The sequence below is a fragment of the Mesoplodon bidens genome, assembly GCF_964165515.1.
Source record: "Mesoplodon bidens genome assembly, chromosome: 14".
Lineage (NCBI taxonomy): Eukaryota > Metazoa > Chordata > Mammalia > Artiodactyla > Ziphiidae > Mesoplodon > Mesoplodon bidens.
In genome coordinates this window covers 52,111,008-52,124,347 of record NC_138170.1, presented here as the reverse complement: position 1 = coordinate 52,124,347, position 13,340 = coordinate 52,111,008, and the positions used below count along the sequence as shown (strand labels likewise).

Here is a 13,340-nt window from a genome sequence, read left to right as displayed (position 1 = left end):
CTCTCATCATATACTTTTTTATTTACTATACTTTCTTATTTTCTTTTCTCTGCCTTTGGTTGGAATGATAAACTTTATTTTTTACTCTCATCATTTACATTAAATGTCCTATTTGTGGTTATTATTCATATATTTCAGATTATGTTTTTCTAAAAAATTGTAGAGTTAATCTATATCTGAATCTTTTTCCTTGAAAAGAATCCTAACACTTCATCACTTCTTTTTCTTATACCCTCTCATGCTGAGTTGATCTGATCCAGACTAATATATTTAAAGATGAACATTATAGTTAAAAAACTATGAGACTCAACAATACAGATACACTTTACTGGATATGTGTGTATTGTAAAGCTCTCCACTGTTTCCTTACCTTGATCCTGTTTCCTCACAATATGCCTTTTCCTTCTTCGGACCTCCATTCCCCCTCCCCGCCCCATCCCCCCGCCCCTCCCTCCGACACTTTAGGCAGGAGTAATTCCATAAATAATTCTTTCAAAGAAGGTCTGTAACAACCAGAGAAGGTGAATCATTACAGATCCAAAAATGCTTTTATTTTCCTCTCACATTGAATTGCTGGCTTGCCTGAATATAGAATTATAGGTTCAAAATAAAAATTTTCTCACAACTTCAAAACTACTGCATTTCTATCTTCTATTACTTGTTTTTTACCAATAATAGGACTGATGTCAACTTGATTCTTTCCTTTGTAGATAAACTATGTTTGCTCTCTGGAAGCTTTTAGTTAGTTCCTCCTTATTACTAGCATTCTGAAATTTCACAGGAAGGCACCTGAGTGTAGGTCTTTTGTTACTCTTTTATACAGTATTCATTAGGCCTTTTCAAAAGACTTGTCTGTCAATTGGAGAAATTTCATTCTATTGTTTCTGTGATTATAACTCCCCTTCACTCATTGTTTATTTGAACCTTCTGTTAGATGAATGTTGAAGCTTTAGAAGGAGCTCTACATCATATGACATTTTGTTCATGCTTCCCACCTTTTTCAGTTTAAGACTGCACTCTAAGGAATCTCTTAGCTCAATCTTCCAGTTCATTAATTTGCTTTTAGCTGTGTCCACTCTATTTCACCTGTTTATGTGGGTTTTTTTTTAATCTTAACAATCATATTTTAAAATTCTTAGATTGGTTTAATTTCATCCTATCCCATATTTGTTTTAGAAATGCAATAACCACTTATCTCTCTGTGAATGTTAATTTAACTTATTTCAGAGTCTGTTGCCTGTTCATTGTTTCTTTGGGTGTTATTTTTTTAAGTTTGATGCCTCATTTTTCTATCATAGGTTTTCCTCAAACATTTAGTGGTTCTTGGCATCAAGATCGTTTCAGAGTCCCTCTTTGTCTGTGTATGCTGTTTCTGTTAAGCACCATGTGCCTCGAGTGATAATGTGGGATATGATGCCAGGTGTCATGTACATGTCAGGAGTTTGTCCTGCCAGGAAGAGACTCCTTGAGCTTCCTAACAATCAAAAGCTACTTGAGGGATCACCCAGCCTCTCTGGCCTCTGTGTTATACTCAGTGCTTTAGCTGGGATTCACAGAATATTGAGGGAGGGGGGTCACCACAGGCCTAGCCGCTCTATACACACCTGCTTATCTAATCCTGCAGGTCCCCTCCCCTCTACTTGAATATGACTCTGCTTTGAGAACCCTACTGATCTATATATTTTCGGGTGTGGCTCCACCATGTTTCATTTTTCTGTGGATGTGATTCTTCAGGCTTAATGTCTTTCAAGAATTCCTGAAATTTCTACCCACTGATAGGACCCTTTCTTATTTTTCCTGGACTATTATCAATTGATTCATGTAAGTGAGTGTTTACATAGGTACAGATATATATGTACAACTTTTCTGTCATCTTACGGAATTTGGAGTTGTGGATATGCCAGTGGTGGTGGTAATGTAGTTAGAATATCATGAGCTCTGCCCACCATTTTGATCATTTTCTTAGTGCCATTATTTGCTAAATAGTCTGTACTCCAATGTTAATATGGCCATACATCTTAATCTCAGACTTGTATATCCAACTCCTAGTTTCCTGTATTTCTTACAGGCACCTCAAATTTAACATGTTTGAAACTGAATTACTAACCTTATCCTCACCAAATCTGCTCCACTCAGGCATCCTCAGGACCTTTGGAGCAAATTCTTCACAACTGTTTTCCCTTACCAAGTAGTCCCTAAAAATAGATTTAACTTCTTTCCATTTCTACTGCCATTAACTTTGTCCAAGCCACCATTATCTTTCACCTGGAGTAGTCAGAGTCAACATTTAAAAATACAAATCAGATCACGGCATTCCTCTGCTTAAAACTCTTCCTTTACTTCTCATTGCTGTTGGAACGAATTCCAAACTGTTTTCACGTTAAATGCTATCTCTGAATCCAAATCTGGAGTCTAGGTCCCTGCTATTTACTTAAAGACCACTTTGATGCCAATAGGTTATTAGCCTCCTGGGTTCTATAAGTTTGACTTTCTCTTTCCTTTGTTCCACTAAGGAACTGAGGTATTCCATAACTTCCATAACCACCTTGAATTAATATAACTATAATTTCTCTTAACTATGATGCTTATATCATAAAACTGCTATAAGAGGTATACTCTTTAGTTACTAGGCATTTTATCTATCTGTAGCTAGATTAGTCCCTTTAGGAAGCATCCTCACCAGTGAAGAAGTCCAGTTAAAGGTTTGGATGCCTCTTGGTCTAACTTGCTATAAAATGGGAAAACTCCAGTTAAGTCCCAATATATGACCGGTTAGTCCAGGCTTTGACAGTGTGAGCCTGGGTAAAAATCCTAACTACTCTAGGACACAGCTTCTTTTCCTGTCAGATGAGGAGGGTAGGGTTGTATGATCTCAAAGGTCTCTTCCATTTCTAGTGGCCACAGATTCCATGACCTCATATAATATTTCCTTAGAGAAAGTATAGTACCTATCACTCAAATCTCATGAAAATTATATAGAGAGTAATATTCTATTTCAGGCTTAAGAAGAACATGCATCAAAGAGAAAATAATTCAACTTGAGGTTTCTGGAGACCACTTAAGCCAACATGGATTCATTTTGCCAAGATTTAGTGCTGCCCTCAATTGCCTAAGGAACACAGTCTCAAGAACTGAAAATACAGCAGCAACACCAAGAAGCACTATTACTACTATTACTACTACACAGTAACAAAAATGAAAGGTTTTAGCTCACACTGGGCAATGACCAAAAACAAACTATAATAATCAAATAGGAATGAAAACAGGAAAAAAAATCACAGTAGGTACCAAAGGCTTCTTCCTGAAAGATCAATAAAGATCAATAGTTCATACTGGTTTAGAAAAAGAGGCAACATACCCCCCTTTCTCCACACCCCTTCCATTTTTATAGCGACGTTAAAAGGAGAGGCTCTTCAGATTAAGTTACTAGTCGTATCTAGAGTTTTAATAGTTTTTAAGCTGATTATAGTTCATTATAAGCCTTAATTAAAATCATAAAGACCAGGAAAAAAATTCCCTCCTTCCTGAATAATTTACAACACCTAACTACCTTCCCACCAACTGTATAACCTTTGAAAATGGGAACTTATTCCCACTGACAATTACTATGCCAAGTTTGAGTACTGTCTCTGTACTGATGGATTTCACAAATTAAATGATCCACACTGCTTTACCTGATACATTCCAACTCCAATGTGCTTCGGCTCAATTTTCACTAGCTCAGCTAATGGATCTTGTACACGCCTTGCTATGGAAACTGAAAAAACAGAATCAGAAAACAAGTATGGCTTAATGTAAAAGCAGTATCCAGATAATTACTATTTTAGTTCCTCATAATGCATAGTTATCCCTCTTTATTCCTCCCCCCAAGGAGGCCAACAATTTAACCAAGTTTCAGAGTTCCTTTTTTTTTTCCCACACAAAAAGTGAATGCAAAATTTCAGGATTAATTCTGTCACCAGAACTCCTAGGTACTCCTGAGCACGAACACATTGAAAGGGTTATACATTTGGAAAAACAAATAAAACACTTAGTTGCTATATTTATACAATTACCTGTTTGTTCTTTAAATATAGTATAGTAGGGCAACTCACACTTTAAAGAACAAGTAGATATTTGTTTTACTTTTAAATAATCCTGCATTGCTATAAACATGATACACATTTATACATTAAATATGCTTATTAGGGCTAGATACTGATAAAGATGAGTAAATGATAGAATCATATCTTATTGCAATCAGAGATCATTAGTTGACTAGTGAATACTCTTTAATCACCTTGAATATGATTGCAAGATTAGTCTGATAAGTGATCTGCGTCCCAACTGCTTGTTCCTAACACATGCACAGTCCTAATTACATCCCTTTCTTGACCATCACTTTCCATTTTTAAGAGACTTGAGAGTTAACTTTAAACATCCTTCGTGTCATGATTTTTATTTGGTCATCATTTATTATCATCTTTTTAAAAGCCATATGTTATTAACAAAACCTCATAACTAATTTAGCTTATAAGATAGATTTAGAGAAAAGAAATTTAGTTGCATTGAGTGTTTACAAATGAACAGCTTTTATTTTCTAAACACATGAAAGCTAGTCAGTGTCACCTACTCATACAGAAGGTTGGATGAAATATAAATTCATTAAGTAAAAACATTAAGGCCATTAAAGGAAACCCCATGCCTGTTTTCGTGTTAAACTGTTCAAGGTCTGGTAAAAGAAGCCACTTCTTAGAAGTAACTATCAGATTCTCCAGTCACTGATTTGTGCCGCCTCTCATCAGAGATAAGATCTACTGTGAACATAAAGTTCACTGCACATTCAAGTCTTTTTCATATCTTTTATTATTACTGCTAACAGACAGTGACAATGGCAGCTTGCAAAGCAAGCTTAGAGAGCAATAAGCTGATGTTTTACAATCTGCCTATTTCTCCCACAGAAGAGATGGGGATTCCAAGGCCTTCACATACACCTTTCTCATCAAATCTCATAAAAAGTTAATTAGTGCAAGCATGTCAGGTTATAGGAGAAATGGTTTCCTTTAATAACCACATTTATAGTCATTCGAAAACATATGCCACCAGAGAAATACCTGATATCCTCTAAAACCAAATACAGTCAGCCCTCCATATCTGTGGGTTTCACATCCACAGATTCAACCAACTATGGATCAAAAATATTCGAAAAATAAATTCCATAAAGTTCCAAAGAGGAAAACTTGAATCTGATGCTCTCAGCAACTATTTATATTGCACTTACAACTATTTACATAACATTTACATTGTATTAGGTGTTATAAGTAATCTAGAGATGATTCAAAGTATATTGGAGGATGTGCATAGGTTATATGCAAATACTATACTATTTTATATAAGGGACTTGAGCATCCTTGGATTTTGGTATCTGAGACGGGTCCTGAAACCAATCTCCTGCGGATACCAAGGGACAACTCAACTGTATTATTTCTTTATTCTAGCCTTTACATATATTATACAATAAGAGTGATTTTCAAACACGTACATACATTGCCAAAATATTTTCGGATTAAAAAAACAACCCACAACAGTAGACCAAGTTAAGGTAATAGGCATCAGAACGTTTGCTGTGTAGGAAGGCAATATTAGAAATTCAATAAAAGTATATCAATAATAGGTAAATCTCTCAAATCGACACCTTCAGGAAAACCCACATTATGAAAACCTAAACTTAGAAACTGTGTGAGTATAGATCCCATATTCTAACACTTCTGAAATACACAAAAGGCTTTTAAACTATTTTCTACTGGATTCCCTCCTAACAGTTCACTGCCAGTGTATCCTTTGTTCATCCTAATATTGCTAAATATTAGCAACAATGGATTAAAAATGATGGCTTCTAGATGACATATTAATTCTACAATAAGTCCCAATGGCTTCTGGAGTTACAGTGTACCCAGTAAACAACCCCCGACATAGATCTAATATTTCTAGAATTGGCATTTCACTTTCAGATGCTGTTCATTCTGTGTAGCATAGAAACCCAAGCATGGAGGAGATGGGAGGCAGGAGGAGGGAGAGAGATGAACATTGTTTAAAGTAGAATTCGAAAAGTAGTATGCTCAGGCTTTGGAGAAAAGATGGTGTTGTTTTCCTGCTGGCAGGATAATCAAGAGAAGGGTTATGCAATAAACAGTAATAATGATCAGGCTGACAACAGATTTCTGAAAGTCAGAGACAGGTAAGTAGTTCAGGCAAAAGGAGTTTAATAGATTGCTGATAAAAAAAAAAGAAGAGGGAGTAAGAATCATGGCCCGAAACTTGGGGCACATTCATATCTTGAGACAGAAAAGAGAAGGAGGAAATGGTGAAAGAGGCAGAGAAGGAATGGTGAGGAAAGTATAGTAGAAGAAGTCAAAAAGACTTCTGGAACATGTTATACTTATGTAACATGTTACCCTATGACCCTATGTCCCCAAGTTTTTACTCCTAGGTACATACTCAAAAGAAATGAAAACATCGGTCTACATAAAATCTTGTACATGGATGTTCACAGCAGCATTATTCATAATAGCCAAAAAGGTGAAAACAACCCAAATATCCAACAACTGATAAATGGATGAATACAATGTGGTATACATGTATAATGGTAAATTATTTGGCAATACAAAGGAATGGAGTACTGATATATGCTACAGCATGAGTGAACTTTGAAAACACTATGCTAAGTGAAAGAAGCCAGCCAATCACAAAAGACCTCATATTGTAATGATGCCATTTATATGAAATATCCAGAATAGGCAAATCCATATAGACGTCTATAAGGGAGATTAGTGTTTTCCAGGGATTGGGAAGAAGAGGGGAAGGGGGACCGACTGCTACTGGGTATAGGGTTTCTAGGGGCAATGAAAATATTCTAAAATTGGATAGTGGAAATAGTTACACAACTCTGACTATACTAAAAAATGATGACATATACTTTAAAAGGGTAAACTGTATGCTATGTAAACTATATGTCAATGAAGTTGCTATGTATTTTTTAAATGCAGTTATGTCCAAATGTATGGCAAATATTGACTATTTTGCCCACATGTAACGTCAACATTTCTCTGTATCACTGCGACTATTTACCACTGTTTAGGAAGTTCTAGTCAACGCAATTGGAAGAGAAAAGAAAGAAGGTATAATTACTCAAAAGACAGAAACTAGATTATTATTACTTGCAGATGATGACTATCTACTTAGAAAACCCAAGCAAGTCAACTGAAAAAATATCAGAACTAATAAGATTTCAATCAGTTGGCTGGTTTCAAGACACCCAGACAAAAACTGATGCTCCACCATACGCCATCAACAACCAATAAGAAAATATCATGAAGGAGAATCCATTCACTCTGTGTGTGTGTGTGTGTGTGTGTGTGTGTGTGTACTGTGGGTGAGTAAGAAAAATAAAATGTGCATAACCTGGTTCAACCTTCATGGTATAAATTTAATGGAATTTCACTGTATTTCTACAGAGTTTGAAAAATATTAGTTAAATGGCTCTAAAGTTTACATAGAAAGAAAGAAATGCATAGGACAAGTACAATTAAAAACAAGATTAAGGTAAGTAATATTATAAGCCACAGTAATTGAAAGACTCTTGCGTTGTAGCAGACTAGACAGACCAAGGAAAAAGGGGAAAAAGTACATATAGGAATTTCATTTTTAATAAATGGTAATTTGTTAAACAGTAATGAAATACATTGTGTAAAGGAAGACAGTAAAAAGCAGGGAAAAGCAGGGAAAAGGAGCTTCGACTGAGTGAAGACTATCATCCTAAAAGGTAAGCAACCAGAGAGCCATATGCAGTAGCACTGAAAACATTTCCCCCTCATTCATAAGGTATCTTATATCCAAAGGACAAAAGGGGTTCTATTGGTTTTGGTCTTCAGTTCCATGAAATACGCAGAAGCTTAAAGCTTCCAGATCAAGTAAATGTATTGCTTAAAAGACTGTACTAAACTGTGTTCTCTTTAAAATTTGCCTTACTCTGTTATCTGAGAATATCAAAGTGGAAATCTTTATTTTTAAAGTCCAACACTCACTTCTTTTTTATACTTCCTCTTGCCATCAGACAGCAACAGAGGAATCCCCATGCTGTCTTATTTCATTCAACAACTTCAAATTAGAATTTCTTCACTAAAAAGCTTATTAAAATGTAGTTTTAATGCTCTTAATGCAAATTTATCTTAATCTTGATCCTCTAATTAGTAATTACATTTTTCAATAAGGAGCTGACAAATCTGTTGACCTAATATAAATACTCTATATCTTGATTGCAGTGGTTGTGGTTACCTGACTAGTACAAGCTTTTCAAAATTCATAGATGGTGTACCTAAAAAGGGTGAATTTTACTTTATGCAAATATACCCTTAAATGTGAAAGAAATGTCTTTTCTCTATGGATATCAAACTTTTTCTTTATTTTTCTTCTTTCTGTATAGTCTCTATTTCTTCCATGTAGTGTACCCCACCTCCCACCCCATATTTTGGCATCTGTCTTTAATAGCATAAGTTTTCCTTACATGTTAAGTGACCCTAGACTTACCATCAGGGGTAGGGTACTAAAAAGCTGACTGTAAGTGCTTTGCTCAAAGGTGAGGTTTGTCAACTGTGGGCTTCACTATAGGGTGATTTGGCCATTTCTTTGTGAAATCTCTGATCTCAGTTTCTTTAGGTGTTTTCTCTTGTGTTAGTCAGAATCCCCTAGTCTCCCACATGGAAGACTTAGTCCTCTCTAAGGTATCTACAACAGCATGTCAATAATTATTTAATCTCTTTTTTTTAGTAGGTATTCCCACTCTCACCTATAACCCATGTCCTCCAGTGTAGAAACCTTCGGTTTAACCCTCTCTAGAGAACAATTCTCCAGTCTTCTGCAAAAGTGGAAGAAGGACAGTTACTCAACTGTGTGGAATGGGAGGTCTAATTCATTTCTTCTTTTTTTACTGATGTGAAATTCACATAACGTAAACTTAACCATTTTAAGGTGTACCATTCAGTGGTATTTAGCATACTTACAACATTGTGCAAACCACCACCACCTCTATCAAGTTCCAAAACATTTTCATCACCCCCAAAGGAAACCCTGTACACATTAAACAGTCGCTCTTCATTGTTCCCTCTCCCCAGCCCCTGGCAACCACCAATCAGCTCTCTGTGTCTGCAGATTTGCCTATTCTGGACATTTCACACATATGCAATCATACAATATGTGATCTTTTGTGTTTAGCTTCTTTCACTTAGCATGTTTTCAAGGTTTATCCATGTTGTAGCATGTATCATTACTTCATTCTTTCTTATGGCTGAAAATACTCTTCCATCATATGGATAGACCACATTTTGTTTATCTATTCACCTGCTGATGGACATTTGGGTTGTTTCCAGTTTTGGGCTATTGTGAATAGTGCTGCTATGAGCATCTGTGTACAAGTATTTGCTGAGTACCTGTTTTCAATTCTTTTGAGTATATACCAAGGAGTGGGATTGCTGGGTTATATGATATTCTATGTTTAACTTGATCTCACTGCTTTTTAAACAGACTTTCAATCAATCCTCTTATTTTAGACCCATTCTCAGCCCTCCCAAGATACTTCTAAAGGTGCTTAGTGCATTTCCTGAGTCTTCAGGGTTCCTACGATCTATTTCAGGTTAGCTCTGTTTTCTACAATGCTGTCTCAGTATTCCACTTTCTCAAGTTGGCTAGATCTCATCCGGTTTCCAGCTTCAAAACTATTGTTGCTGTTATCTCCTCTCCCATTCTCCTTGTCCTAGTAAGTTTATGCCTTCATTCTATCAAGTTACTGTCATTTTAATGAGATCTCAGAAGAGAGTGAAGGAGTAACAGGTATATTTAATCTTCATTTTAAATCAGAAATCCATAATAAACGTTTTAATACCAACTATCTACTATTCTATTCATCCAATTTAAACTCTCAGTACAATGAATTTATTATGAGGGGAATGTAAGCATATATAAGGATAACTTCTGTTTTCAATAAGCTGATAAACTGGTCAAGAAGATGTAGTAAGATAAAGGTCATTTCTTACATATGTTTAACACTTGTATGAATGTTGAGGTTCTGTTATATTTGATATGGTAAACTTATATGGAGGGTTGAAAGGTAAAACCCACACCCATAGATAGGTCAGGTCTCCGATGAAGTACGAAGTCATCCCAGGCATCAATCACTAGGAAAGAGAAAGATGCCTAGTGAGAAAACAGGAACTGAAATGGAAGTGGGGCCTAGAAAGCCAAGAGTGGAGACTCTCAGTTAATTTCAATATTTGCTTCCAGGACCAGACTTTGAAGACTCAGAATGTCCAGGTAGGTGTTTTGAGTTGATAGGGATCAAACATAGTCACTGCCAATGTGGAAACAAGCTAAGACAAAGAAAAATTGCACACCTGCAGTGAATCACAAACTGAAGACACAACTAGGTTTTGAAATCAGAGTAATTAGGACTATATACCAATTCCCCTTTTTATTATTTCCTATTTTCATAGAGTCTTGTTAGAATGTTGTGATCTTGTTCCCTTATAATACTGTGGCAGTTATGTATCCACACGGGCCAGTGGTGAAGAGGAAATAGCAGCCCCCTTAGCAAAGGGAAGTCTGAGGGACTGCCACCTCCTATATAATATTTTTCTAATGCCCTGTTGGATGATTACCTTTCAGTGCCCCCTTGGGAGGCTCTGAATTTTATTTTTTATAAAGAAAAGTATCCTTTTATTACAGAAGTTACATACATAAATATTATGTACACACTTACTTGGCTATGAGGCCTCTTTAAGCCTTGGTTTCCTCATCTGTAAAGTGGGAATAATACATGACTCATAGGGCAATTGTGAGGATTAAGTAAAACAATCCTGGTAATGTATTTTCCACAATGTTTCATATATATTAAGTGCTTAAAAAAGACCAGTGTTAGCAGCTCCCTCCTCCTCCTCCTATTATCATTATTACTATTGTTATTACAAGGCAAGTACCAAAAGAGAACATGGCAAGGAGGCAGAGACCACACTGAGTTATGTGACAGAGAAAAGCTGCACTGAAGAAGCAAGATTTTGAGCTGGGACCTGAGTTTGAAAAGATGACCATTTAGGGGACTTCCCTGGTGGTCCAGTGGTAAAGAATCTGCCTTCCAATGCAGAGGACGTGGGTTTGATCCCTGGTCGGGGAACTAAGATCCCACATGCCTTGGGGCAACTAAGCCCTCGCGCCTCAACTAGAGAGCCCGCATTCCACAAACTACAGAGCCCAAGCGCTCTGGAGCCCAAGCACCACAACTAGAGAGAGAAAACCCACACGCCACAACTAGAGAGAAGGCTGCGTGCCACAACGAAGACCGGAAGCAGCCAAAGAAATTAAAAGAAAATAAATAAATAAATATTTTAAAAAGAAAAGATGATCTGTTAGTCAGGGGACTGTGTCGTGGAATGAACAACTGAAGGGAAACTACAAGTTCTTTTGGATCAAAAAAGAAGTTTTTAACTTTAGATTAACGCAAAAATTTTCAAATACATATCACCAGGTGTAGATTTCAAGAACAGTCAATGAAATTTGATGAGAATATTTAAGGAAAAAAATTAAACAAAAAGCCTATTTCCCCTAATTTGGAATTTCCCCAAATTGGGGGATTAAGAGATACAAACTACTATATATAAAATAGATAAACAACAAGGATATATTGTATAGCAATGGGAATTATAGCCATTATTTTGTAAGAAGTTATAATGGAGTATAACCTGTAAAAATACTGGATCACAATGCTGTGCACCTGAAACTAATATAATATTGTAAATCAATTATACGTCCATTAAAAAATAATAATAATAAATCAGTAAACACACATACACAACCCACTTCTAACAAAGTAGTCTAAATATCCACCTATTACACAGAAAAATGCTCTGACCAGATCTATATTTTGCTTGTGATACCAATTATTGTCATTAGATGTACCAAAATATCTTTTTAAAAATTTTATTTATTTATTTATTTTTGGTTGCATTGGGTCTCTGTTGCTGTGCACAGGCTTTCTTTTTACATGCAGCAAGCAGGGGCTACTCTTCATTGCAGGCTTCTCATTGCAGTGGCTTCTCTTGTTGCGGAGCACAGGCTCTAGGCATGCGGGCTTCAGTAGTTGTGGCCCGCGGGCCCTAGAGTGCAGGCTCAGTACCTGTGGTGCATGGGCTTAGCTGCTCCGCAGCCTGTGGGATCTTCCTGGACCAGGGCTCGAACCTGTGTCCACCGCATTGGTAGGCGTATTCTCAACCACTGTGCTACCAGGAAGCCCTCAAAATATCTTTAATTTCTTCACACACAAGATTTAAACTATTACACATCACAGAAATCAAAGCAATTTTATACAACTAAAGTCAAATCAGGCTTATTTAAACAATGCAGTAATGACAATTCCTATTAGCAAGGAAAGAGAAACTGGTCATTTAAGAAATATTTAGCTATAGCCTGAAAGTCTGTGCATGTTTATACATTTGCACTTTAAATATTTTATGTTAATATATTACTTTCCTCCAACAAAAAGCTGTAATAAGTAATATTTTGCAATAATAATAAGAGAACTGAGTATTTTATTGTTTTTACTATTAACTCTCTAGCATTTAATTTTACTAAAGATGTTTTGGGCTAATTTTTCACCATACTCTAGAATACTATGCAGTGTTCTTTAAAAGCAGTATTCTTCCACTTCTTTTCCATAATTCCCAGTATTATTCCAATCAAACACTTTCTTTCTAACATGACTGCAATATATCTTCTAAAATTTCTTGGATATTTAAATATTTTGCTTGCTACAAATACAAGTCCAAAATATCAAAATCACACGCTTTAGTGATGGATGACCCACAGTTTCTTACCTGCACTTCTCAAATTAGGGTCCAGTCCTGGCATCTCTTTATTAGCTTCAGGGCTGACACTGTAGACTGATGCTCCTGCTTCACTGACGATACTGAAAAGAAAGAGAAGGGGAATATCATTTTCCAAACTTTCTACCTGCCCAAAGAAAATAAATGAATGAGACTAGGTATTATAAGAAAAGAAAACTGCAGGGCAAAGCACTCTCATAATTTATGTTTCAATGATACCTATACTATTTAATTTTACATTAACATAAAGTGATTAAGCAATGCTTGTTTTCTACACATAGGAAATACACAGGCTTAAATCCATAATGAATTCATTCAGTCGTTTTCTGTTTAAGAGAGAGTTTATAAATGAACACAATGGATACTCCTCCATGATGCCAACATCAAAATTTTCAGAATACTTAGCTCCTCTTGTGTTTATAATCCATTATTGAC

General features: G+C 36.0%; 1 protein-coding gene across 4 annotated transcripts in view; it reads right to left on the bottom strand.

Moving 5' to 3' along the window:
- Nucleotides 1–13,340, bottom strand: part of SRBD1 (S1 RNA binding domain 1) — a 226,146-nt gene that overhangs the window by 97,914 nt on the left and 114,892 nt on the right. For all 4 annotated transcript variants that reach the window (XM_081253501.1, XM_081253502.1, XM_081253504.1 and 1 more), the window contains exons 15-16: nucleotides 12,897–12,988; nucleotides 3,675–3,757 (exon numbers count right to left, since the gene is read on the bottom strand). In XM_081253501.1, coding sequence (XP_081109627.1) covers nucleotides 3,675–3,757; nucleotides 12,897–12,988 — 175 coding nt within the window. The remainder of the gene's footprint in view (nucleotides 1–3,674; nucleotides 3,758–12,896; nucleotides 12,989–13,340) is intronic.